This window comes from Ascidiella aspersa, chromosome 8 (genome assembly GCF_963924565.1).
Source record: "Ascidiella aspersa chromosome 8, kaAscAspe10.2, whole genome shotgun sequence".
In the NCBI taxonomy this organism is placed as follows: Eukaryota; Metazoa; Chordata; class Ascidiacea; order Phlebobranchia; family Ascidiidae; genus Ascidiella; species Ascidiella aspersa.
The window spans coordinates 5,418,979-5,446,320 of record NC_139454.1 but is presented as its reverse complement, the minus strand read 5'-3'; the positions used below and the strand labels follow the sequence as shown (position 1 = coordinate 5,446,320).

Here is a 27,342-nt window from a genome sequence, read left to right as displayed (position 1 = left end):
AAATAAGGAGCCACCCACACCAGAAGACAATATACTGTTTTTTACCGGAAGGGCAAATTCGACCACTACATGGACGCTTTTCGGTCTGCACTGGATTTGGAGATTGTAAACAGGGTCCCCTCACACATCTTCTCGTTCTAGTTTCTGTTCCTTGCTTACCACAACTTGCTTGGCACGATGACCATCTTGTCCAGGGATCATAGACTATATAAATGATGTCTAATGTAGATCTCATTTAACATTACTATTACTTTTAATCTTTCAAACTTTGTTTTAAGGCATACATCAAATGAAATACCGAAGTTTGCATTTCACTTAGTATATTTATCATTGGTATTATTCAAAGCCGCAACATAATCTTGTGGTAGGAGGACTAATTGTTGCATAAGCATAACATATAATACTCAAACATAGTAAGTCAACTTTATAATGACTTTCTAGAAATTAACAACTTCATACCCGACTGGCAAACCGGGCCGTTACATGTCCTGCGTTCAGTTTGAACTCTGTTGCCTGATGTCAAACAAGGGCCCCTGATGCATCTCCTACTTCTTGTTTGTATTCCTTGCTTGCCACAACTTGCTGGGCAAGATGACCATTGTGCCCATGGACTCCAAACTATAAGTCATTTTATTAAAGCTTGCACTTTTTCTGAATCATACACTTTTAGGTCTGGTTATAATATAAAGTTTTAACAATAAACACTATCTTTTCAAACAATTTGCCGAAAGTTAGGAAATGAGATGTCGATGTTTGGTTAAGCTAAATTGCTGTGCGTGTGTTAATTGAAGTAACAGCAGTAACAGTTAGCCTAGCATTATAAGTTTTTCACAGATGTTTTAAGAAAATGTTAAGTAAAACGTATTTTTTTTTTCAACAACTGTTACAAACGCCAATGGTGCTAGTTTTACACTACAAATAAGGTGCCACCCACACCAGAAGAAAATATACTGCTTATCACCTGAAGGGCAAATTGGACCGTTGCATGGACGCTCTTGGTTCTGCACTGAATTTGGTGATTGTAGACAGGGACCGCTCACACATCTTCTGGTTCTAGTTTCTGTTCCTTTCTGACCACAACTTGCTGGGCACGATGACCATTTTGTCCAGGGGCCATAGACTATATGAACGTTGTTCAACGTTAATCTCTTTTGATATTACCATTAAATTGAATCTTCTAAAGTTTGTTTTAAGGCACATATCAAATAAATCGTAGGCCTATTCCTTGTATTTCATTTAGTATATTTTTCATTGCTATTAATTCTAGCAGCAACATAATCTCGTGGTCGGAGGACTAATTGTTGCATAAGCATAACATATAATACTCAAACATAGTAAGTCAACTTTATAATGACTTTCTAGAAATTAACAACTTCATACCCGACTGGCAAACCGGACCGTTACATGTCCTGCGTTCAGTTTGAACTCTGTTGCCTGATGTCAAACAGGGGCCCCTGATGCATCTTGTACTTCTTGTTTGTATTCCTTGCTTGCCACAACTTGCTGGACAAGATGACCATTGTGACCATGGACTCCAAACTATAAGTCATTTTATTAAAGCTTGCACTTTTTCTGAATCATACACTTTTAGGTCTGGTTAAAATATAATTTTTAACAATAAACACTGTGTTTGCAAAAAATTGCAGAAAGTTAGGAAATGAGATGTAGATGTTTGGTTAAGCTAAATTGCTGTGCGTGTGTTAATTGATGTAACAGCAGTAGCAGTTAGCCTAGCATTATGAGCTTTTCACAGATATTTTAAGAAAAATTTGTGTAAAAACGTACGTTTTATTTCAACAACTGTTACAAATTCCAATGGTGCTACTTTTACACTAGGCTACAAATAGTAGTGCCACATACACCGGAAGACAATATACTTTTTTTTACCGGAAGGGCAAATTGGACCGTTTTTTGTCACTTGTAGGAATTGAGTTTGATCAGTTTTAAACGAGCAAAATATTATAATCTTGCCGAAAATCAAAATCAACGTGTTTTGAATACTATCATATAGGTATTTGGCGCCATAATACGCTTAAAATTCTCATAAAGTTAGCAATTGATAAACCATCAAACTAAGTTGAAAGACTATTTCATTGATTCACTTCTCTTAGATTGAGCAACACCGGGATTATATAGACTTTTTAAAGGGATGCTTTTAAATCATGCAAGAAAGTTCTTAACAAACGGGTGCACCAAGCAGGGATATATGTAGGATCTAATGCGTCTTGATAATAAGTTGCAAAGCCAAAAAGGTCGAGTAGATCGACATCATCTTGATGAAGACGTTTCGATACGAACTTGCATCATCTTCAGTTAATGTGATTGAGAAGTAATTCAGCAACTCTTATAAAAGGTGGGACGCAATTGTTATTTTTCTAAGTTTCTATAGTTTCGCTTTGAAACGTCCTAATCAAGATAATGTCTGATGATGATTTTTAGTTTTGTTTAAATCCATAAGAAACAGAACATGTTTATTCCTCAAGCAAGTTGGATTTACACAGGGAGCCGTTTGTTGGCAAAATTACAATCTTAGATTTTGTTCAGTTGTATTAAAAATGTAAAATTGAAAATTTAAACGCCTATCTTGGGTACACAATGCACGGTTAGCTAAAAATGATAAACGTCTTAATCAAGATGATGTCGATCTGACGTTCTTAGCACTGGTTTTTGAAAGTACGTAACCACGTGTCCTCGTGTGTTTATTCCAAAATAAAACAAGACACAGTTTCCTAACTCTTACCACTGTTTGCTTCTGGTGTTGTTGAAGCTTCTGTTGTAATAGGTGGAGTGCTTGGATCGGGATCAAACGCTGAAAACAATTACAAATTGTTTGCGCTTCGAAATTACAGTTAATTAGTTTGGGATTCTTTTTTAAAACGAAATAAATAATGGCTATAGTTTAACACTGAACAAAATTTGAATAGGAAGGTTGAATGGGTAGAAAAAATAACTTAGATGGGTAGACAAATAATGTTTACGTTATGCACCTAACGCAAAATAAAGAATAGAACTAATTTATGATTTGTACTTTCAAGGGTAAAACTCTGCGTTGAATCCATGGCTAAACCCCAATGTCATTTTTCTATCGAATAGGTAGAAGTATTACACTTAACTCGGATATCGCGACTAACAATTAAACGCTTCAAATGTAAAGCAACTGAAGCAAGGTATTCAATATTCTAATTTGTTAATTTCACCGACGTGATATGTGTTTGGCCTCATCCACAAACTTTGTGTATTTTAACATTATTTGCAGCTGTGGTTAGATTTAATTCAATACATATTCGTATCGAAAGGTTGCATTAATTTGTGATAGTTATAGTTACCGAGGAAGGTTAGATTACGAGGACAAAAATATTAAATATAAACAACTTCTAAAGAAATTTTTCTTCTAGGTTTTACCGATAAATGTTGCGTTAAAGCCATTGCGAACAACAGTTTCGTCGGAGAAGAATTGCAGACGGAGAAATGTTCCCGTGGATTCAACAGTTTCTTGCAAGTATGTGCCCTGGAATCTCTTCAGCAAGTTCTCTTCATTAAAGCCATCATAAACCTTCAAAGTGCAAAAACTACGCTGTTTTATTTTTAAACTTTCACGTCAAAACAGATTGACCCAAGATTTGTAGGAGAACTTGTCTAATTTCTATGAGTGGCCTCTTATCGATTAAGAGTGTATTTCAATTAACTTTAGTTGCGTAACGTAATGTAATCGCCGGTAACTATTTAACAACTTCTTATATGCGTTTAGGAAAAAAAATATTATTGTCACGATATGAAAAACAAAAATTGTTTTTGTTGTACAACTGTGGCGTCTTAGAGTACTTTGTAAAAGTAACTTCGACCAGTACTGGATGCAGAAAATGCCGCATTGCATAGTGCTAGAGTAGTTGTTTCAGTTTTCAAAACAAGGTCAAACATTCATAGTACGGGAAAGTATATAACAGGCTGAAGATTAACAAAAAATACACAATCAATATTTAATAACTTGAATAAAACCAGAACCAGACATTTTTAAAGCATATATATTTTGCCTATACTGACATCGTAAGTTTTATTAATTCGAATTAAGAACTGACCTTGCCAGTATAGGAGAAATATATATTCGTTTAAATAAATAAGAGTTTCCTTTGCTTATGTACGCGTCAGCGGAACAGTGACAAGCAGAAACCTGCTGACAATGTTTTAGGATTCCATACAAAATACGCCATTTATATAATAAAATAAAAATAAACTGTAACAAACGTTTAAATAGTCGCAACAATCTTCTGTGTTGAAGGGACCAAGGCTTAAACGTATTCTCAGTCCGGGTGGCGCCGAGATGATCCAAACACACTTCAAATTGTTGCTGTAGGGACTTGGGTAACCTGGCGTGCTTACAGACTGGGGTATGCGTGAAGCAACAGCTTGGTATCCGCATCCCACTGCAAAATGATAGGTTACGACTAGGGTTGTCTGACACCTATATTTATTTCAACGTCCGATATTTCGATAGAGTCTATGGCTGTCCAAACCCATACTAAGAATGCCTTCGCTAACTTGGAATACGCGAAGTTTATCAAGTTAACAAGCACAAAGGTAATAGTTCGAGGTTATAAGCGTAATAACGTTGTACGGCTTGTTGTGTGTTGCTTTGGAAATTACGCGGGTGGGATCGAATATCGCGGCTTCGATTCAATAATATCATCATAAAATACGATGTAAATCGTCGACACGATTTCACTCCCCTCGATTTTATCCGTGAAACAAATTAAGTTCCCGGTGAGCATTAAAATAAAACGGATTTTTATAACTTGCTTGTTTGATATTTTCACGCTGAAACACATTATCTCTTGAAACCAACTATATCACTCCGAATTTTTGGGACACTGCAGACTTGGAATATTTTTTATGTGAAACTGTTTTCTGCATTCTATGTACAATCAAAGAAGCACACAACTGTGATCTAACTTACAACTGTGTTCTAACTTTCTGAAACTGCTGTTTAAAAAACGATTACGGCTTAAGTATCAATTGTAGGCCTACACCAGAAGCCATTGCAGACTAACCAAATCTGTCGATCAATGATGCAAGCAAGGCAGGCTAGGCAAATCCAACTGTACGGCCGGAGGGTCGTAAGTTCGAACCTCACTGTAGGCAAGTTTTTAATCTAGGCTGCCCTGCTTGCGTTATTGATCAACATACTCAGGGAGTCTGCGATGGCTTTAGGTACTATATTCAATGTAGTAAAAAAGATGAGAGATAAAATAACACTTATTTAAAGAATTACATTTTAGAACTGGTTCAATGCTTAAGTCACGTTAACATACAATTACATTAAAATTTTACCCGGGGGTGTAGTTTGAATGGTTGTTGCGGTTGTGGTTGTTGGAGCTTCGGTGGTTATTGGCGCTCGCGCTGGAAGTGTGAAAGGAAAATGACTTGTTCGTTGAATAAAAACAAAATAGTGACACTTGATCAGGAAGTCAAATTACCGCCCGCAAAATTAGTTCTACTGGCCCGCGGCATGTTGTCCTAATAAAGATGAAGTACAGTTTAAACGTTGTCAGGTGCAATTCAAGACTAAATTTTGATGAAATTTTTAATTGAACGATTTTTTTTTGCAAAATTAAATATATTTTTTCGTTTAATAATTAAGCCAACAAAGTTTGACACAAATTGTATGTGCGGCCCACGATCGTCAATCCTTAGAGTTATCCGGCCCGCAATCTTCAGCTATCCACCTTTTAATAAAATAGTTCGATAAACCCAGCCCCTCTAGGTAGATTAAACAACTAAGATTTTTTTAAAGTTTAGTAAATCAATATCAATGCACATTAAACTGTTGACAAACATGTTTTGGTACAACGTTTGCCTTTATTACCACTTAAAGAAACACCTATTTTCATATTCGGTGTACAATAGTGTAAGTCATTTTGAAATGACCCAAGTCCCAGTCAAGTCATTTGTAAAATAACTTAAGTCCAAGTCAAGTCTTTTGAATAAATAACAAGTCAAGTCATCAGTTGCGCATTTCAAGTCACAATTAAAGCAAGTCAACTTAAAGTAATCTCCCCCCTTTTCCCAAATGACTTAAGTCAAGTCAAGTGATTTATAAATAGTGACGTAAGTGCACTTAAGTCAACTTATTGTTTAAGCCATCACAACACTGGTATATAGGACTATATCTCACATCCAAACAATCGACAGTATCACACAAAAAATTATTACCTATCGAAATTACATACGGGCTTGGGCTATTCAGTTGTTCGGGATAATTAATAAGTAAAACTGAACAAGGCTTACTTTTGGTGCAGATGGATCCGATGCAAGGCCTTCTGGAGGTTCGTAAACCAAGACAAGTGCCTTGGAGGCACGACCTCTTTCGTGTCTGTGTTCCTCGTTGTTCACACTTTCCTGAGCAAATGCTCCAAGAATTCCAATTATTCCAGACTGCAATTCAACAAATAAATTCAGTAAACTTTGGTACACAGTTCACAGATCTTGGCAAATCCAAAAATGTCGAGTAGATCGACATCATCTTGATTAAGGCGTTTCGATACAAGCCTGTATCATCTAAATTCAGTAAATTAAAAAAATTAATCCACATTGGCCAATGACAAGACTTTGAGAGTTGATGAAAATGATACTATTTATGAAAAAAAACGTTTAAATCAAACTGAATAAAACTTCGAAGAAGAAAATCCTACTTGGCTCGCATTTTCTGCTACACGATTCTTTGTCTGTTTGAAGTCCAGTAAGACGACAGGAACCTCTAATACAAGTTCTTGATCGCTCCCGTGATCCCAGTGGCTTCTCACAACTACCAGAGCAGGTGGACCATGGAGACCAATCTCGCCAAACTAGTAAAATTAAAAAAAAAAATACCAAGAAGCAATTAAAAAAGAAAAAATGGAAAAACTTAAAATAGGTCATTTTCATTTAAAACTCATTAGACAGAGCTCTGTAAAGACATTTTCTGGCAATTTTTTGTACTGAAATGACTGGCGATGAAGGTGATCTTTTATGTGAATTTTGCCTGATTTAACCATTATTGTTCCCAAAATCTTTCAGCGGGAACTAATTTGTTGCGAAATTGCAAATTTTGTTTGAAGTAGGCCTACCAATATTCGGAACAAAGTTAGAAAATAGTAACAGGCAGAAACGAAATGCGAATTAAATTGTAATTTTTGGGAGAAAAAAGCAAATCAAAGCTATGTTACCTGGTGGGCATACAGGTCCGCGACATGGCCTCGTTTCGCTAGGGACACCAGAACACAAGGAACCACTAAGACATCTTCTGGACCGAGACTTGGTTCCTTCCTGATCACAAGCAAATGCAGAGCAAGACGACCAAGGAGTCCAATCGCTCCAAACTAAACACACGTTCATGGTTGAACGTTGTGTATAAATCTTAAGAAAGTGGCAGGACGTCGTAGTAAGACATAGAATGAATAGCTAAGTCCATACAGAAATAGGCAGCACTTTGAACGTTTAATCAAACCCAAGATAATGGCTGGAGGTTGTAGTTGGGCATAGAATGATTATCAAAGCCATACAGAATTAGGTAGCATTTTGTGAACGTTTCGAACAAGTTTTTGTTCATTTTTAACATGGCAAAAAATTAAGTATCGTTTGTCCTTTGTGTTTTTAATTCAACATTTTTTTCAATTTCAACTATTTTTTATGCAATTTTTTTATAATTTGAACTTTGTTTTAAGTTTGTTTAAATTCATAAAAACCGACCATGTTTATTCCCCAGCAAATTGGATTTATATATAGGACGCCGTTTGTTGGCAAAATTGAAATATCAGATTTTGTTCGGTTTTATTAAAGATGTAAAATTGAAAAATTAAATGTCTATCCATTTAACAAAGTTATTCCTCAATGTTAATGTGACTGTTTATTTATATTGTTTGATAAATACACTTTTAGGCATCGTGGCTGGGGGGTTATTTAATTGTGCACCAGGTATAATCTATAATACTTTATGTTGGAATTGTTATAAATGTAAGAGATGTTATAAGAATCAATGCAGTTGTAACGTTAGGTGCATAAAATAGATTTCCTGAACAACTTGTGCGAAATACCAACAACGGAATGCTGTTTGAGTTTGCCTTAACCAGTTTCACTCGAGCGAAAAAAAAATATGTTCAATTTTGCAAACAATAACAGAATTTTGGAAATCAATCAAAAATAGTAGATTTTTGGGAAACGCAGTTAAACTAATTTGATTTGTAGAAATGCGTTTTCTTTAGGCTTACCTGATTTGCAAATGGGCCCGAAACATGGCCTTTCCTCCTTTGCGAGCCCCACACACGAACCACGTTTACACTTTCTCTCGCGCGACTCCGTTCCTCGGTCATTACAACTCGCCGAGCATTTGACCCAAGGTGTCCATTGCGACCAAACTGTACTTACAAATAAAAGTCTTGTGGTTTGATGTTACTATTTAAAACTTGTTTATGTGGGCTTTTTGGCTATTTCTGCTTATATCAAAGTTCCTGTAATTCGTGCGATGTTACTTTTAAGACCTCTTTTATATGTGGGCATTTTCGATAGTTTTGCATATATCTAAAATTTTGCCATTTTTCATCATTAACTAAAATGGAAACTGAACTTTAAACTAAATAAAACTATACCCTTAAGCCAAAAGCAAGCTGACAGCTGATCCGACAAAAACGGCAAAATATAACTTTATACAAGTGTCTTAGGAGAAAAACGTGTAAAAGATAAACTATGTAAACTACTGAAAACAAGTGCAACTGTTGTCGATATGTATTAAACTGTTGACGCGCTTACTCTGACCTGATAAAGCAGGGTTGTGCATAAGCTCGTCAACAATTACAATTCGCCAACAGTGACACTTGTTATAAGTTTAAAAATAAACAAATACGGCTATCAACCAAGATGATAACTAGTTAAGACAATGAATTGACAATATTATGAAATAGTCACGCAATAAACCTATATATATATATTCATTGTGCATTCTCCAGCTATGTGATTTATGCTTCAACAAACGATCTGAAATTGCTCATGCAAAACTACTAAATTTTAAACGACCCAAAACGAAACCTGGACATGGAGGTCCGTTGCAGCTTTGGCGATCTTCGGTTAACTCCCTCGGGCATCCACCCAATAAACAGCCCCTGCTACGCACCCTGGCTCCCGCCTCGTCACATTTGGCTGTGCAGGATTGCCACGTTTGCCATGATGACCAATCTGCGGCACAATGCAGCATAACTGCTGTGTTTATTCGGTTTCAAAAGGTTTTACCACAAAGACATTTTACTTTTTAAAGCTTAATTTGATGTAAGTGGTTAGAAATGTTTGTGGGTTTTTTGAAGGACCATTTGGAAGAAGTTTCTTGAAAAAATGTAAAATGAATTGGTCTTAATTAGGTTGTTAAATGTATACCACTTAAATTGACGTATTTAGGTTTTATTAAACTTGAAGTTCAAATTTCTTATTAAAAAATTCTATTTCATGAGAACAACATGCCGTGGAATCTATGAGTTTATTGGTTAGGTTAGATTAACATATTTCTTGGTGTTATAATCTTGACATAGACTGCAACTTGCCTTGATTAAACGTTAAATTTACTTGTGTGACTATATGTCAAAAATCGGTTGATTTGACTTGTGTGTAATGGTAATTAGTAGAAACCAATTCTATCGTTTCACCAAAGGTCAATTGACCAACTTAACTAAGTTGTAGGACAAACATAAGTGAATAGCTTTGAAATGTAGCTCACTGATGGAACAATCTGAACCGGCGCAACTTCTTGTAGCAACGCGCGATCCTCGACAAGAAGATCCAACACATCTTCGCAATCTGTGCTGGCGCCCTTGTGATCCACAAGTCGCTGAGCAACCCAACCAAGGACCCCAAAGACTTAGCTCTGCGCGTTTAAATGGCGGAAATGGTTACCATGATCTGGTAAAACTTCATACTGAAGCGTTTGTTTTGGTGGGCTAGTTCACTAAGACTATACAATGACAGTAATAGCATAGTACAATAATGATTTTGTGAGACGTTAAGTTCAACACAAGTTCAATTTTGCGTTTATACTTTTCATGGAGCAACAATATATAAAGTTAGTATTAGCACAGTAGATTTAGGTTTTTGGTAATTTTTTTTACAGAAGAGGTCTCCAATGATGATCTACAAGTTTAAAACATGTTCAATTTTTTGCGTTGATACTTTCTTGGGGTAACAACCTGCTTTAAACAGTTGACCTACAGTAAATGAGTTACCCTTTTACTTATCCATATAACTAGAAACTAGTTTAACTAATGTTATAGGTCACCTCCTCTTGCAAATGCACATCTTGGCCCATTGCAGACTTTCTCCTCTTTTTCCGAGATCGGACAATCTCCTTCGGGGCATATTCGAGTCCTCATCATAGTTCCAAGCTCGCCACATCGCGCTTTGCAATTTCCCCACTGGCTCCATAAATCCCAGCCTAACGTGCATAAATGTTAAAAGCTCAGAAAACACACAACCTTGTTTTTTTTTTATGTTACTATATTTTAGAAATCCAGAAACCTTTTACAATGCTATCATTCTTGCTTAATACTGATAAGCACACTTTTTACTTACTGTCGCAAGAGCCGCCAGAATATTTGTTGGAACAAGCGCAGTTAATCTTGCCGATGCCAAGACAAGTACAGTCTTTGTTCGAGACGCGTAGATGTACCTGACCACCTTGTGAGTTAAAAACACTCGCCATGTTAGAAAATTTCGAGTACATTTTGCGGCTTTGTAACAACCATTATATAAAGCCACATAGCCATTTGCACATTTTGCTGCTGTTACTATTTATAGTTATTTTTGGTTAAAGTACCCAATCTGGTTTTCGTATAGGTGGAACGATTAAAATCACATATCACGCGAACAACATGTGATCCATACAAGATCCATCACGCCATATCACTAAGCCCGTTTATATGCACCTTTCGCGGGCAGATTAGATTAAGGTTCAATCCGGATTGAAAAGTAATCCGTTTCAGAGTCGTAATTACATGGCGCGAAATTCAAGCCAGCTTGAGTGTACAAACTGCACTGATATGCATTATTACGTAATATTCCAGTAAACCTCAGACGCACAACCGATTTTTCGGCTTAGGCTATTCCTTGCGGTAGCAATCTATTGCTGCTTGTTCGTTTTTATAAACCTAAAATTGAAAAAAACAAAACATGAATTACTTGAGTTTGGTTTGCTGATGGAGTTGCCGAAGTATGTTTTTGACTGTATAGTGCTTCAGTTTACCTGGCACACAGAATATAAGTGCAGGAAAGTTAAGCTTATGTGTGCTGGCCAACGCTATATACAAGGCAGAGTGGACAAAAGAAGGTGATGAGATGTACCAAACATGACTAATAAAAACTGTATTTGGCGCTGGCCTAAAATCCTACCACAGCGTTGTGATAATTATTAGAGCAATGTACAATATTTGGGTGAGGGTGGGCCAAGTATTACTATTTAAACCTATACCCAAACTCGCATCCTAATCCAAATTATGTTTGACTTTGTGGATTCTAGACCAGCCCCTCTGTCACAAATTAGTATCTAACGAGTGTATGTAATATTCTTTCCTTATGAGCTAAACTTGTTGTTTTGTTTACGACTAACCGTTCGTGTTACGTCATAATGCCCCAAAAGTGGCGTGATGTTTACTGCGTTAAAGCAGGTCATTCTACATCAAACAATTCCGGCCGTCCGCGAAACGAACAGATTAAGCGGTGAACGGATTAAAAACCACTGCTTTTGACCGATTAAGAAACGAGAGAACTTAATTCATTCCAGCACCAAAACGAGAGAGAATGAATTAACGAAACATTTCGAAATCCGGCTTAAACGTGCATATAAACGGGTTTACTAACTCCCCTGCTTTTGGGAAAGTGTTACCACCCTTTTTCTGATCACAACGAGATTTACAAATAGTCAGCAATTTCACTATTAAACCTTACGTTTCAGGTGGAGATGCTTTTCAATTATGCTATATTTCTTTTCAATGAATGATTTATTTGTTTCTAAATCCGTTGAAAAGATAACAGTATACCAAATATACCAAACATATACTTTTGTAAACAGTAAGTTATTTTAGTTAGGGCAAAATAATACCGCTAATATCTATATTAAAACATAACAACAGAAATAGATATAGAAAAACTATTAAAAGGTAAGACGCCCTGCTTATAGAAATGACTTGCCAAAAATAGATGTGGACATCTTTGGAAGACACATACAGGTTCAAATTTTATACATAAAACGCACCGATCATTGTTTATAAACGCTTACAACAAACTATCCATTATAATGTTGTCTGTAAAATTATGACTGTCCTTTATATAAACATATATAAATAAAGTCTAATAATACTATTTAAATCCTAAAGGCTTTATTTATTCTTAAAATATTAGGTGGTACTGGTATAAATAAAATTTCTAATGTATTAAAAAATAATATATTATATGACAATACACTATTTCCGTATATAACTTATTGTAAATAATAAAAAAGATTTAAAACAACTTTATGCATTAAAAAAATTTTATTGTTTTGCTTTACAAAGTTGTTTTACATTTTTTATAACCTTTTTGATTTTGTTTGGAATTTACGATATGAATAAAAGACTAGCAACTAGAAGTTTGGAATAGGCATTGGTCCCAATGTAAATAATACAATTATCAACTTATTGTAAACTTATACCTTTGGTGACGTAGGTACCATTGATGACGCAACCGCATTGCGTCCGTCGAACGCAAACTCCCCCGTCACTGACGTAGCCAGGATCGCAAACACAACTCTCGACGTTACCCGAAATCTCACAACTGTCAAATGTAAAACAGTTCTAGCACTCACAACACATACGTGTTACTCACATAATACACGCGTTTCTCAAAAGACCGCTTTTTTTAGAAACCTGTTTAAAGTTGATGTAAGGAAGTAAGCGTTTGTGTAAACAAGGTACAGTGCAAGGTACGCTAACAATTCAAGATATTTTCGAATTAAATGTTACTCATGATCAATAATTTTTAATTATTTTTAAAATATATGTTCAAGCAATGCTTCAAGATATGTTCATTCGATTTTTTCTGTTGTTCTACTTTCTACTACTTTTTTGATGAGAAGACTTAGACTATTAATATAACGGATGTACTAATTTTTTTATTTGTCATTAGGAACAAACGAAGCCATACAGAAACGATAAATTGTCATAAAAGAGCTTGACTAAAGAACAAACTGAGTAACCAAAACCCAGGAAAAATGTAGAAAACTCGGAATTCTCACTTGCTGGCGGCGTACGGAGATTGGCATGTGTCAATGCAGGGCGCTGCACAACCATCAAAGTGACTATGCTCCGGACAATTCACGGGTTCGATGTTTAACAGTTGCTTCCAGCTGCACAAGGCGATGCCGCCTTTCTGGCACTCACCAGCGTAAGTTTCAAGTGCCTAGAAAGTAACATAAAGTTGTTTTCAGCCAGTTTCCTAATGCACGGGTTTCCAACATTATGCAGCGCCAACCAACCATCAGGGTGGCAAGTATCTCAGCATTCAAGACACAGATAAAAAAACGCCAGTTTGTAAGAAGGTGCAATGAAAAAACGTGTCCAATACAATCAAACCATCAAAACGTACGATAAGTGAATATGAAGGATCTTTCTTTCAACTCACAGGTTATATTTATATGACTATAGTGGGTGTCCAATACTGGTTTTCCTGTGTGACAGTAGTCTGTAATTTTGAAGCTGTAAATGAGCTTAATCGTTATTAAACGTTATTACAAATGTGTAAAATGTAGTGTGCGGAGCTTTAACCAATAATAGTCAGTTTTTTTCACTCAGTTTAGGCCGAAGTGAATTTTGGCTTTTTTCCTTGAAAAAAATTGCCAAACTTCAATTTCTGCCAAATTAAACTATAAAATAATATTAATACCTACCAATATATACAAACTTCGTTTAAAAGCTTGGATCCACGAAAAATATTTATAGAGCGTTTTTTTCCGTGTGAAAAGTGGAATGACTTGCTCAAACTATTACCTCTTTAAACACTTGTTGATCGCCTTCTGTTGCGCAAACGTCAAACAAGCATTTCTGGAAGAATTTCTCGGCGTCTATGACGTCATGACAAGCACTGAACACGCCGTTCCGCTTGGTCAGCGAACCGCAGAATCTTTCCGAACTCCTGTTTGCGATAAACAGAGACATCGAAATATTATTGTCATGGTGTCTATGTCATTTTGGTTTCCGATCGGCACCGATATTATGCTGATTGTGACGGCTGGCTCTTTCTAATCGAAATCGTTCAATCAATTTAGGATTAAAGATTACCACAGGCTAATTTTTCTTTTAAATCATGGTTTCTTAACCGGGGTGCTCGTACCCCTTGGAGTTGCAAGAACTATCCCAAGGGGGTGTGGGGATGCTGAATCATACACGCACTTTGGTATTGTGGTGTTGCGTTATCTGTTACTTGTATAAAAATAAAATTACAATGGTTTTGTTATCGAAGCACTGATACAAATCAGGGTTTTGAGTTCACAGGGTTTAATGCTTAATTTTTCTTTTTTGAACGATCTCGGTTAGCCCCTCATAGAGTACCGACATTGTTATTTGGTACCATAAATCGATTCAGCTTAGCAGCTTAGTTAAGGTGGCAAAACATTAAACAAACTGCAGTTATCGCCTAATGCGAAACAAATGGGACGTTGATGAACATTCCAGCACTTACTATGCTATCAATATTGTTACAACAGTCTGCTTACCATCTAATCCTGTCACTCGGCGAGCAAACAAATTGCTCCGTGAACTCCGCTGAGCAACTGCCGACCGTGTAACTTTCAGCCATCTCTCCGTATGTTTGAGCCTGCTCGCCGGATGCCATTTCAAGGTCGTCACTCTTGTCCCCGTTAAAGTTTCCGCAAAGACCATGAACCTGAGGCAAGAGATAAATGTTATGGAGGGGTGTCGCGTCCAATGTGGATGGTATCGTATTTTTTTAACTTAAGCAATAACTCACATAACACATTATAGTTTTTAATGAAATTTTGGGGTTAAACATAAGTGACTTGAGGATGTCTGAGATACGCAATGTGAAGTGATAGTATCGGTTCTCATCCGATACTATGCGCAGGTTAGGTATTAAATTTATATAGAAATTTAAGCCATAATTTGCAATCAAATACAACAATTCTACCTTATTATGAAAATTTATAAAACAACAGGTTTAAAACAGAAGATAACTAACTTTCTTAATACATTTTCCAACCTAATAACCAAAATAAATGTCATTGGACGTTTCAATGTCATATATTTTGCCGGTTCGATTTTTGTGATGAAGACATTTGGAATTGGTTCATATCGCAAAGCTGTTTGTTCCGAATATGACTTTTATCGGAATAAAATGTTAAGTGTCGTACATCCATATTTACTGTCTTAACGTAAACTCAAATACTGGTCTTTTTTCTTTTCAATCTATTGCGAGAATGGTAATGATGTTTTATCAACGTTGTTGTCTGACTTTATCGCTCTGGTCATTTCTCAACATACAAGAAGGCCAATGGTGTATTACAATATCGGGCGATGTTGAAGATCAGGCCATTTTTGCACGATTTGATTTAAAGTTGGGTATGTTTAAAAGAGCACTGTTTATTCTTGTCACTTAATAGCCAAAGTAGATCACAATGCTCAATACCCTAAGTCAGGGTTTCTTTAACTTTTACCGCTGACCCCTAAAAATAAATTGTTCTTCGCGTGGACCAGTGTCAGATTTTTTTTGAGATTACGTCGTATATTGACGTCACAATATAAATAGACACAGGAAACCTGCTGTTTTTTGCCCAAAAATGTCAAGGTCTAATTACATTCTAGGAAAATAAGTTTTATTTTTAATTAACTCTTTTTTTCAAAAAATTGATTACTTAAAAAAAGTACACTAATGTTTCAACTAAGGCTTCATGGACCACCAAAAAAAATTATGTACTCCCAAGGGTCTATGGACCCCAGTTTAACAACCCCTGACCTACGCAGATCACAAAAGGCTGTTTTGTACAGAACTCTACACTGCTATTGTACCTCGTTCCAGTAGGTAGTGGAAATCTTAATTCGCGCCTCGTTCCCGTCAAAAGAAACTTCCAGACCAAATTTGGAAGTAAGTACGTTTGCTCTTCCGGACGGTTGAACTTTGAACTCGTCAGAGGTGAAGCCTTGAACTATCTCTCCGTTTATCTAAAACCACATTAATGTTAACTGCAACGCCATCAATTTTAGCTTCAATTTCGATTTGCAAGTGAAAGCACCGAAATAATCATGACAACGCGAAACTTTGGCTTTGTAGTACTTTCGTGTATAAGTACACCGAAAAGCCATCGCAGACTCGCCGAATCTGTCGATCTATGATGCAAGCAGAGCAAGCCAGAAAAACAACTGGCCTGCAGTGAGGTTCGAACCCACGACCTCCGGTCAAGCCGGGACCGTCGCTCTACCAACTGAGCTATGCAGGCTCAGAGAGGAGCGAGTCGAGAAACAACCATGCGCCAATACTTGCACATTTTGTTAGTACAAGCAACTTCACACTGGGGGATCATCAGTCCGTATCAATCAATGAAAGACACACACAAACATATGTGTTTAATAACATCTGTGATCTAGCCCCTCGGAAGTTGCTTTATGACCAACGATTACTATTGATACGGAAGCCGTAATCGTTGGTCATAAAGCAACTTCCGAGGGGCTAGATCACAGATGTTATTAAACACATATGTTTGTGTGTGTCTTTCATTCATTTCGTGTATAAGGTACGTTCTTAATATCAAGAACATTTTTTGATTTTAAGTGAGATGCTGCTCATGATGCCTTCGGAGAAGCTTACGGAAATTAGTCAGTCTGATTAGGATTGTAGTGCAAGCAAGGCCAGGCTAGAAAAACTTGTGCACTATATAGGAGTGCCGTTATCGTTGGCCAGTAGGCTACGACTCCAGAAGGGCTTGATCAGAAAATTCACATGTCTATGTTTGTTTCAGTTGAATTGAAATACTGTTGTTAACTTCTTAAGAAAACTTTGTTTTAAATTCTTTTTTTTTTCAAAAAACTCAATATGAAAGGGAAATCGTTTTATTATATAAGAATATAAAGGCCCATATACAAGTAGGTATCATTTTTAACGTATCGAATAACTCTATATTACTTTTCAGCACAGAAAGAAGGCACTGCCGTTTGCCACAGTAGTATATATATATTTATAATATGTTCCTTCTCACTATGTTGAAATAAATAATGGGTTATTTGAAACGCCCAGTATGATTTCTACTTCTGTATGGGCTTTGATATTCTTATTACATCGTTCTACTACAACCTCAAACCATAATGCTTCAAAACCTATTTTTTTGTTACGTCTCGTGTTTATATAGTTACAGGCGAGCCTTCCCAACAGTAATTCACAAAAATATTTACCCTTGCTATTTTGTTTTTCTCCAAGGTAACCACAAGCGCCCCACCGGCCAAGTTGATGGTGAGAAACTGCAGGTAGGACACCCTTGTGTTGCCATGACGGTGTTCGTTCTGTGCAATAATCTCAAACCACCTGTTTATTCAACAAAGAGCGTTTTCTATTGGTCAACGTAACCGACAAATCTTACGTTTTTTAGACACTAAATAAATATTTATGATTACTTTCATTTTCGGGAAGAAATGGTAAACAAATGGATCACATAAAAATTGTTTTGATTGTTCGTATATCTTTCCATTGAGCGAAAATATAAGATGTTCATTTTACTCGATTCGTATACGCGTTTGTTAAAAAAGAATAAAATTAAAACGACATTTAAGTTTAATTGTAGTTAATTTCACCGAAGGGGTAATCAAAATAGGTTTTGGTGTAAACTTTCCCATCTTTATGTCATTACTGGTTGGGATTTTCTAAAAAAAGTCTACTTAGACTTTGATATATATTGTCTGTTGATGAAAACAGGGCCGGCTGCAAAAAAAAAAATTAAAAACATAAACAGGTTTAGATACAATGGCAAAATGTAACACAGACAGTCATAAAGCACCTTGGATCAAATCGGTCCATTCGTGGCGTCTTGACTAGGTAGTAACTGCAAACTCCCATGAAGTCAAACCATCCGCTTCCGTCGAACAGCATGTAATGAGGATCACCCCACACCGTTGAAACGCCGTACACTGTTTTTTTTACACAATTTGCAAACATTATGTGAGGTTTATACATCTGTGCTTTACAAAAGACACTGTGATTTTCAGTTATTAATTGATTTCCAAATGATTTTTTGTTTTTGTTTTTATGTTTGATTTGTTTGCAGATTAAAACCAATGAATAGGCCTACATTAAAACAACGAAATTACACAATTCAGTAACTTTCGTTTGATGCGTTATACATAGTATATTAGTATTTATAATATAAAAATCATAATTTGCAACATTATTTTAAGTTTATACAACTGAGCTTTACAAAAAAACTACGTTTTACAAAGATTCGTTTTCTTAAGTATACTCTCACTATCGAAATATACAATTCAGTAACTGTCGTTTGATGCGTTATATATAGTATTTATTAATTAAAGTCGCAGAAGCAGTGATTTATTAGTAGGGTGAAATTTATTTAGACTATTTCACGTTCGGGATTTACCCGTATAGGCCTACATTATACATTAGTAACTGCAAAAGACTACAAACTATTTCGTTCTTTTGTCAATAAGTGGGATTTATAGGTGACCCGGTGTGTATGGCTCGACACACTCAGGGTTAACGCTCACCCTTTGGAACGCAAGCACTCAGCCCGTCGTGGTCCTTGCCGCAAGTTTCCTGCTCAGTGCATCTGTGATAGTCGCAGTTCATCGTGTTGTTCTCGCAAACACACACTTCGTCGCAAGACGGTGACATCAGTGATTCTTGGTCCTGCGCACAGTATTGCCATGCCGCACAGGGATATAGCATGGTCAGCACACACAGTTATATCACTGAGTTGTTTTTTAATGAAGTTAATAGGATTAATAAATTTCAAGCAGAGTCGAAATGTTTTACCAGAAGCTTTCCCGATGTGAACACATTGTCGTTAAAGAGGTGGATTACATAAAACTACGTGTCAGGATGTCCGGTAATATCGGATCGAATGGGATACCCCCTGTCTAGTTGTAGAATCCGTACTTGTCCTATACTAGGGTGATATTGGTGCCGATTCGATACCAAATTAAAATACCAATTTTAGCCTTGATCTGTGATAAAACACAGTAATCCTACCTTAATCGTTTTTACAGATAGTATATACGTTAAACCAATTCGAGGTAACTAAACTTCCCAACGCTCAAGGAATTTTTGGCCAAACAAGCTAGACAAATTGTATTCAAATGTTTAAATTTGCTCTATTTTGCTTGTTTGCACAAATAGGAATGACGTCATGTGCTATCGGTCCGCATCGCGATACTTTTTGTCCGCAATATTGGTATCGGCATAAAATTATCGGACATCCCTATTGACCGCCATTTACGTGCAACTTGCACAGAAAGTTCAATATTGTACTCGTTAAAAAGTCTTAGAAATTGCGACGACTCCTTAACATAAAGTAAAATTAATGGAAACATTTGTAATGAGCTTTTTTTACAAGTTTGCTTTTTGTTGCAAGGAGACCACAGTCTTGATAGCTATGAGTAAGATATAGTTTGCAAGAAAAAATATTATGAGAAGCTTACTGAAGAAAATATGGAAAGTGGTTTATTTAATTTGAGAGTGTATTTGAGATTTTAGCCACTTTGTATTTCAGTCGATTTGGCCTACCAACGATTTTGCTATCGACAAAATAAGCGCAAACCTTATAGCAGGGGTTCTTAACCAGCTGTACCCATTGGGGGTACGAAGCTTTTATTTACTTTTGTCGCCATTGTAGACAGGGGTACGACAAAATTTCATGAAAGCTTCAAGGGTACGAGCATTAAAAAGGTTAAGAAGACTGGTTATGGTATCTATCCTGGTAGACACAGCCACAAACCTTATAGTATCTATCCTGGTAGACACAGCCACACTGGGCCACGGGAACGCAAGTGTCCCCCGAATATACGAATCCTTGGTCACAGTCACACCCCTCCAGGCAGGTTTCGCTGCACGATTCGTTCCCGAGTGTCAGGCAGGTTTGCGGGCATGTTGACGCACACGGCGAGTAGTGTGAGTTTTCCGGGCAAACCAGTTCTAAAGAAGCAAAGAAACGATGGTCTAGGTCAGGGGTTCGCAATTATTTTTAACAAGGGGTGTATTAGATGCAAAAACGTCTTGGCAGCCCAGATCGAAAAGGCGATTTGAAACACACATAATACAAAGTGTGGTTCTTTGTAAAGATAAATGTAAATATTTTAGTTTTGACAAGCGGGACGAGTAATTAATAAGTGTGGATACCTTGCATGTATAATTCATTCAATAAAATATTTCAAATTTACGAAAAACACGTAAAGGCACATTTCTATTTAAAGTCTTTTATAAAAAGTAAGTCGCGGGTCGGATGAGATTGCGGGCCACAAGTTGTCCACATCTGATCTGAGGGAAACAAAGCACTGCTATTCCATTTTACAGGTGGTTTTTGCTTCGTCAAAAAAACTTTTAAAAGTAGTTCGTACAACATGGGTCGATATGGTAAATTGAACGTATGTGTTTTTTTGATGAGGCCGGTGCGCAAAGCAATTTTAAATGTGTGAGTTTAGCAACAATAGATCTATGCGTTGTTTCGCTGATCGTTTTCATTTGTTTTACACATGCCTATAAATTTCCCATTTTTGGAAAATAACATGCGAATAAATGTTTTCTTTGCTAACTCAGTTCTTTGCGACTGAGAAAAATGAAGTGAGCAGCGTAAAACTCGGTAGTCTGTTTTAACAAAGATATAATGATAGTGGGTTAAAATGCTTTGGCAAATATTTTCGCATAATGATCCGTATACTAACGCATGTTTACCTGTGCCAGTTTGCTTTCTCCATTCGGAGCAAATGATAATGCCAAGACTTTGACAAATTTGCGCGTAAGCTCCTACGATGTTGTCAATGGCTGTTGTGGCATCGTCGTACGCACAAGCGTCAACTAAGCAATTCTGAAATAAAAAATATTTGCTGTGCTATACTGCCTATGATTCACGTAGAACAGTGCTTTTCAACCTTCAAAAATTTCCATCCGCACTTTTTCATTTCGGAAAATTTGAATCCGCACAAAACAAGCTCAGTAAGTTGGCAACCTTTAGTTTTACTTAAGAAATCACAACGAAAGGTTAATAATAAATTGCAAAGCCAAAAAGGTCGAGTAGATCGGCATCATCTTGATTAAGACGTTTCGATACGAGCTTGTATCATCTTCAGTTAATGTGACTGAGAAGCAATTCAAGCATCAGTTATAAGAGATGGGACGCAATTGTTATCAGTGTACGTTTCGAAAGGAAGAGCATAATTTAAAACTTTTTGGCTTTGCAATTTTATTATTAAGATGCATTACCGATCCGTGCATAGTGTACCAAACAATGAAAGGGTTTGTGTATTAAAACCGTGGGCCTAAGCCTTGACCGATATAAAATAAATAGTTTAAGCTGCAATGAAGCACTATACGCGACTATATTACTGTACCTGTAACGCATAAGTGGGCGAACCAGCTTATTTGACTACAGTATTACACATATTAGAAAAAATAACATGAATATTTTTTTCCGCACGACGTTTGTCATCCGCATTACAACTTTTTTCATCCGCACAAGTGCGTATACCATCCCACGGGTTGAAATGCACTGACATAGAACTTTATCAGATAAACTATATTTGTCATAACGTGCTCAACGTGGGGGATGAAAGCTGTATGATCGATTCTCGACCAGCTCCTATTGGCGTTTGCAGTTCAGACGATAGCGACGGTTCTAATTTAGCTGAGGTCGTAAGTTGGAAACCTCACGGCAGGTCTTGCCTTGCTGGCACTAAAATCCTTATTAGTTAGGCCGATTTAAGAAAGGCTTTTCGAAGGAACCCGGCGTACGATTATCACTAGCACGTGTCGTTATCTTTGGTCAGTACAAACTCAGAAGGGCTTGATCGCAGATATGCGCAATGATTCAATGAAATTATGTGGTTATTTGGAATTATTTTCCCCTGTTTTAGTGGGTTGTAATGACAGGGTTTAAATAGATTAGAGTTAAAACTATTATATGAGGTAGTAATGTACTTCGTGGTGGGGTTTGGGGTTACATTATAGGTAAAATGTTGTATTGGCCTGATTCTGACCATTTAGGTCTTATTCCGACGGGTTGAGGACTTATTTCGATTTGGATGGTTTTACGACTATTAGGTATTAGTGCTATTTTGGTCGTATTCCAAGAGTGCTTTTTTCAACGTTGATGTTGCTCTTATTTCGGTCATATGGGTGGAGTCCTACAAAAAGTGTCACACAAACAGCTGAACAAAATATACACCGGTCGATATGCGTTTTAAACGACATCAACTGTTTTCTTCCGAAATATTTACAAGAATCTTTACGTCACCTTCATGAACTCTTCCGGTGGCACTTTATCGTGGCAGTCGGCAAAGCATCCCGTTTCTGCCACAAGGACCGAACAGCTTTGCGAGAATTGGAAAACTTTATCCGGCTCGCACGGCGGATTGCTTGGTGGTGGATCAGGAGAACACCTAAAGAAAATTAAAAGTAAATCAAGGTTATAGTTGAAAATACTTTACATTCTTCTCACCGTGAAATAAATGAAACTATAATTTGTTTTACAGATAAACGCTGTCCGAAAAATTAAGCTTGTGTATACAAGGATCATTGAATTGAAACAATGTTTTAAACCAGTGGTCGCCAAGCTTTTTTTGACGCGGCCCAATATTTTTTTCAAAGCTTGTTTGCTGTGAGTAGATTGCTAATATTAGAGAAGTTGTCAGTTGTGTTAATCGTCGTAATTTAAGACTCTAGCATGTGATGTCACTGCTACGTACACTTAGTGTCAATATGTATTTCTTGTATAGATCCTCCTCTCTGAAGTATTTATTTGGTGTTAAGTGACTTTAATTGCACTCATCCGTTTACAGACAGCATAGTGCGACTAAATTGTGGTAACAATATCTTTGCATACAGACTCGCGCTGATAGTATAAACCTGTGTGATAAACAAGTCATTTCGAAAATGACTTAAGTCCAAGTCATATTATTCGTCCAAAAGACTTTAGCTAAATCAAGTCATTTCGGTTAAACGACTTCAAGTCAATTAATTTCAAAACAGTGAATTAAGTCCACTTAAGTCAAGGCACCACTAAAGTCATTACAACACTGGTATAAACTATGGTGGTAGCTTCATGCATTAAATATGACAAATATTTTTTAACTTATTTTGTTCTCGTTCTACAAACCATCACTTGTATTGTCGCCATTTATAGATGAAGATTTATCAAGCAATATCGCTTAAGCATGTGAGAAATTGGTTTGATGGACAGCAAAAATTTCACAAATAAGCTAAGTCGTAAATAATCTATTGGCATATATATATTTTTTTTGGATAGTTTGGTAAAAGGAAAATGTATTATTTGTTAAATATATAACTTAGGCATTCGCAAATTCCGAGAACCACCAGGTCAATAACTTTTACACCATACTTAACTGTGTTTTTGTTTCTGTTCTAAACTGATCACCGAATTGATTTGGATCGTTTAGAATGGCACCGCTTTTAATTTCTTTAAAGTCGTTTTCAGGATCTCCATCTGCATCTCCGCAAAGTCCTAAGAGAAAAAAAATATTGTTTGAAGGCAAGGTAACTAAAAAAACGTTTACGAAAAAAGAAATAAAGAACACTACTAAAACGTTCTAAGAATGTTCCACTGACACAAAATCAGTAATGAAACATATTTTAGAAATTTAGACCAACTAACAAAAATCGAACATCTAATATTTCTTGGATTAATTTGTTTAAAAAATACATCAAGGTATTTTAATCAAAGAACAAGTTTCTTTAATGTTACGAGCTTCTTATTTGTCAAGCAATACCTTCCATATACTAAAATGTTCTGGTTCAACATAATTACTCATTGTCATCGAAAAATGCTTTCAAAGTAAAATTTTGTGATCTTTTTTTTATTATTTTTGAATGAAGAAAAAATATAAACCTTTAAAACACTAATAGCAAACCTTCAACACTGCCGAATAACTCTGATGGAATTACGACTTTTATGTAAGTGTCGCCGTCGTACAAAACTCGAACACCAAAGGTGGTCTGTAGCTCAACAAATCGCCCGTTTAATTGAATGCTCTTAACGATTTGCGTGTGATGAAATGGTAGATTTATGACGGTATCGTCAATCTGCAAAACCAAGGATAAAATGCAAGTTCTGATCACTCTTCAGGGTGTTATTGTTAGCTTATTTGAAGGAGCAGTAGTCATGCAGGCCTATGGCAAGGGGTTCAACGTTCACCTAATAAGAAATATTTCAATATTTAAAAGCTGGATTGTCGAATAGAATACATTTTTTGGATACACTATGCACGGATCTGTAATGTAGCTTGATAATTAATTGACAAGCCAAAAAGGTCGAGTAGATCGACATCATCTTGATTAAGACGTTTCGATATGAGCTTGTATCACATTAACTGAAGATAATAATACAAGCTCGTAACTTCTTAATCAAGATGTTGTCGATCTACAATATATCATATTATTGACTTACTTCAAAAGCGCATAAGCGCAATATAAAGATGTCAATTATTTTGATACCTTTAAACAAATTCCCCCTTACCTTGACCACTTTTCCCTTGTTAAACTCAATCGTGAGACCATCGAGTCTGACGTAAACCTTTCGAAGCCAAGAAACCTGCTTGTTTGTGCCCCTGTGTTCATTGTCTACCTATCGTAAAAACTGGATTTTTGTTATACCGCAAGCATTACAGACATCCACAAGTCAAAATAGACATTCACAAAGTCAAAATTTTGTTTCTCAACCATGTTACTATACTTACGTTCACAAGTCAAAACCTAGATTTGGTGCCAATACTTTATACTAACTGTTAAACGTGTAACACATGAAAAGACAAACAGAATGCCTTGAATGATTGGATGATAATATAGAGATAATTGCTTTTTTGTTGACAGAATTACTACATTGTTATAGTAGTCACCTGATAAAAATAGACAAATTTAAGAAACAGAACCGTTTCTTGGCTTCTAGACAATTTTGTTCTATTTAAGTTTTACTTCAATAGTTTTACCTCAACGACGAACATCTTTGGACTCGATTCATTAGTGTATCGCACCAAAGCATACGAGCATATTCCATGGAAGTCGAAATACTTGCCGTCGAAGGTTCTGTAGTGCGGATCACCGGAGCCAAAGCACGATTTTTCAGAGACTATAAACATGAGATGTTGGTGTTATGCTGAATCAGTAGAATAATTCCAGAGTAATTGTCTCGTGAATAACCCGATTGAATCACGAAGGCTAATGTAATTGAAACCATAGTTGGACTGACGGTTGCTGTTTCTTTTTCTACAGCTATTTTTTATATTGGGTTTTTTCTTGTCAATTTTTTGTTCGACAAATATTTCGCGGCAACCCCCTAACAACCTCTTGAGACCCTCGTAGGGCACGCGACTCCCAGGTTGGAAACACTGCTATAAATACAACCAATTTATTATTATACTGTGTAGTTATTACCAGGGCTTTGGAGCAGTCGTAAATGTTAAACGGCTCCGGCTCCAGCTCCGGAGCTCTCTTTTATTATAGCTCCAGCTCTAGCTCCTGAGCTTATTGATACCACTGCTCCGGCTCCAGCTCCGGCTCCATTACGTCAAAAACTGAGGTTTAAGGCTGAACGCTTAATTTGCAATATCTAGCATTTCAAAATATTCACAAACGAAACACCACAATGGTTAGTTACAAAAGGTGCGCCAAAGAGGCAATAATTCCTAATTTTGTGAAGTGTTGCTGTTAAATTATGTGAATTCATCTATTAGTGGAAGGCTAGTAGCATAGCATCTTATGAAATACATCGGAGCCGGAGCTATTTTTTAAACAACTGGCTCCAGCTCCATTTAAATTTCACGTGGAGCTCCGGCTCCAGCTCAGGCTCCGTTAAAAATGTACGGCTTCGGGGCTCCGGCTCCGGGGCCGCGGCTCCGGGGCTCCGGGGCTCCGGGGCTCCGGGGCTCCGGGGCTCCGGGGCTCCGGCTCCAAAGCCCTGGTTATTACTACAGAAAGACTACGTCAAAATTATCGTTTTATACAGGCGGATCAAAATACAGGCGAATAAAAGTCACCTTCACATGTTGGAACTTCACCACTCCATGTTTGGTCCGATCGACAAGTTCTGTTTTTTTCGCCCACCAAACCGAATCCCGGATCGCAGCTGTAGTTTACAGTCGAGCCGAAAGTCCTGTCACCAACTATTTTTCCGTTTAGAATAGGAGAAAGTGTTTCGCACGTCATATCTGCGAAATAAATTTAACTAAATATAAATACTTTCTATATAACTATACCAAGGCTACTAGAAATCAGTCACACAGCGCAAAATGCCATAGTTTTCATAGCACCTAAGGGCAGATAAAACGAATGTAATTATGCAGTTTGTATTTACTTAGTAGAGTAGAAAAATAGTATAGTTTTTTGGGGTCGTTGCCGGGCCAATGTTTTCACGAAATTCCTGTGTTTTGACCTCCACAATAAACTACCTCGCGGCGTGACAGAAACAAGTTCGCGCATATTTATCAAGAAATAATCCAAAAACGGTAATTACACTGCATGCGGAAAAAAACGGCAGAGCGGAAAGCATATTTGATATATCTTAACTCAATTGATAACATAAACCCTAGTAAAGATTCTAGGCCTATAAGGTATGTAGTATTTTAGTTCACAGGTCGTTTCAACTATCTCACCAGGATCAATACAAGATTTCCCGCAAGCGTCATCACATAGACATTTCTCATTAAATCCTGAGCAGTCTTGGTCCGATGTGCAGGATGTTAGACATCTTCGGTTCTCTGCCATCACAGCTTCCGAGTTGCCAGGACAACTACACTCTATATATGTAACATGAACAAGGTGTTGGACGTTAATACAGCATCGCGTTTACGATAAACGTGTTTTAAACAAAACGCATCAGGAGTGGATCAAGGTATTTTGTTGTGGGAGGGGAATTTTGTTAGGGATGACGGCAAAAACTTATATTATTATTTAATATGTAGCTGTTCCTTCTAATTCCCTTAGCGAAAAATACAAATATTTAGATATATTGGACAACGTTTTGATATGAAGGTAAATAGTTTGCATGTTGCTAGATACAAATGGCATTTAATGTATAATTCTACAGATATTTCACGAACTTTAAAGGTTCGCACGACGCAACATGAT

At 36.7% G+C, this 27,342-nt stretch overlaps 1 protein-coding gene and 1 long non-coding RNA gene across 2 annotated transcripts in view; both read right to left on the bottom strand.

Moving 5' to 3' along the window:
• Positions 1–2,744: 2,744 nt before the first annotated feature.
• On the bottom strand, positions 2,745–5,401 carry LOC146135324 (uncharacterized). Its single transcript, XR_014501553.1, has 4 exons — positions 5,326–5,401; positions 4,243–4,421; positions 3,403–3,553; positions 2,745–2,809 (listed from the first exon to the last, which is right to left on the bottom strand). It is a non-coding gene; the product is annotated as an uncharacterized LOC146135324 (long non-coding RNA).
• Positions 5,402–10,277: 4,876 nt separating this feature from the next.
• The window catches only part of LOC146135323 (uncharacterized), a 32,899-nt gene continuing 15,834 nt past the window's right edge, over positions 10,278–27,342 (bottom strand). The window contains exons 20-38 of the mRNA XM_083395757.1: positions 26,868–27,011; positions 26,253–26,423; positions 25,206–25,345; positions 24,737–24,844; positions 24,132–24,303; positions 23,608–23,725; positions 22,499–22,643; positions 20,941–21,073; positions 19,988–20,184; positions 18,759–18,900; positions 18,038–18,167; positions 17,439–17,568; positions 16,062–16,214; positions 14,753–14,922; positions 14,028–14,172; positions 13,277–13,440; positions 12,695–12,816; positions 10,582–10,686; positions 10,278–10,444 (exon numbers count right to left, since the gene is read on the bottom strand). Coding sequence (XP_083251883.1) covers positions 10,278–10,444; positions 10,582–10,686; positions 12,695–12,816; positions 13,277–13,440; positions 14,028–14,172; positions 14,753–14,922; positions 16,062–16,214; positions 17,439–17,568; positions 18,038–18,167; positions 18,759–18,900; positions 19,988–20,184; positions 20,941–21,073; positions 22,499–22,643; positions 23,608–23,725; positions 24,132–24,303; positions 24,737–24,844; positions 25,206–25,345; positions 26,253–26,423; positions 26,868–27,011 — 2,756 coding nt within the window. The remainder of the gene's footprint in view (positions 10,445–10,581; positions 10,687–12,694; positions 12,817–13,276; positions 13,441–14,027; positions 14,173–14,752; positions 14,923–16,061; positions 16,215–17,438; positions 17,569–18,037; positions 18,168–18,758; positions 18,901–19,987; positions 20,185–20,940; positions 21,074–22,498; positions 22,644–23,607; positions 23,726–24,131; positions 24,304–24,736; positions 24,845–25,205; positions 25,346–26,252; positions 26,424–26,867; positions 27,012–27,342) is intronic.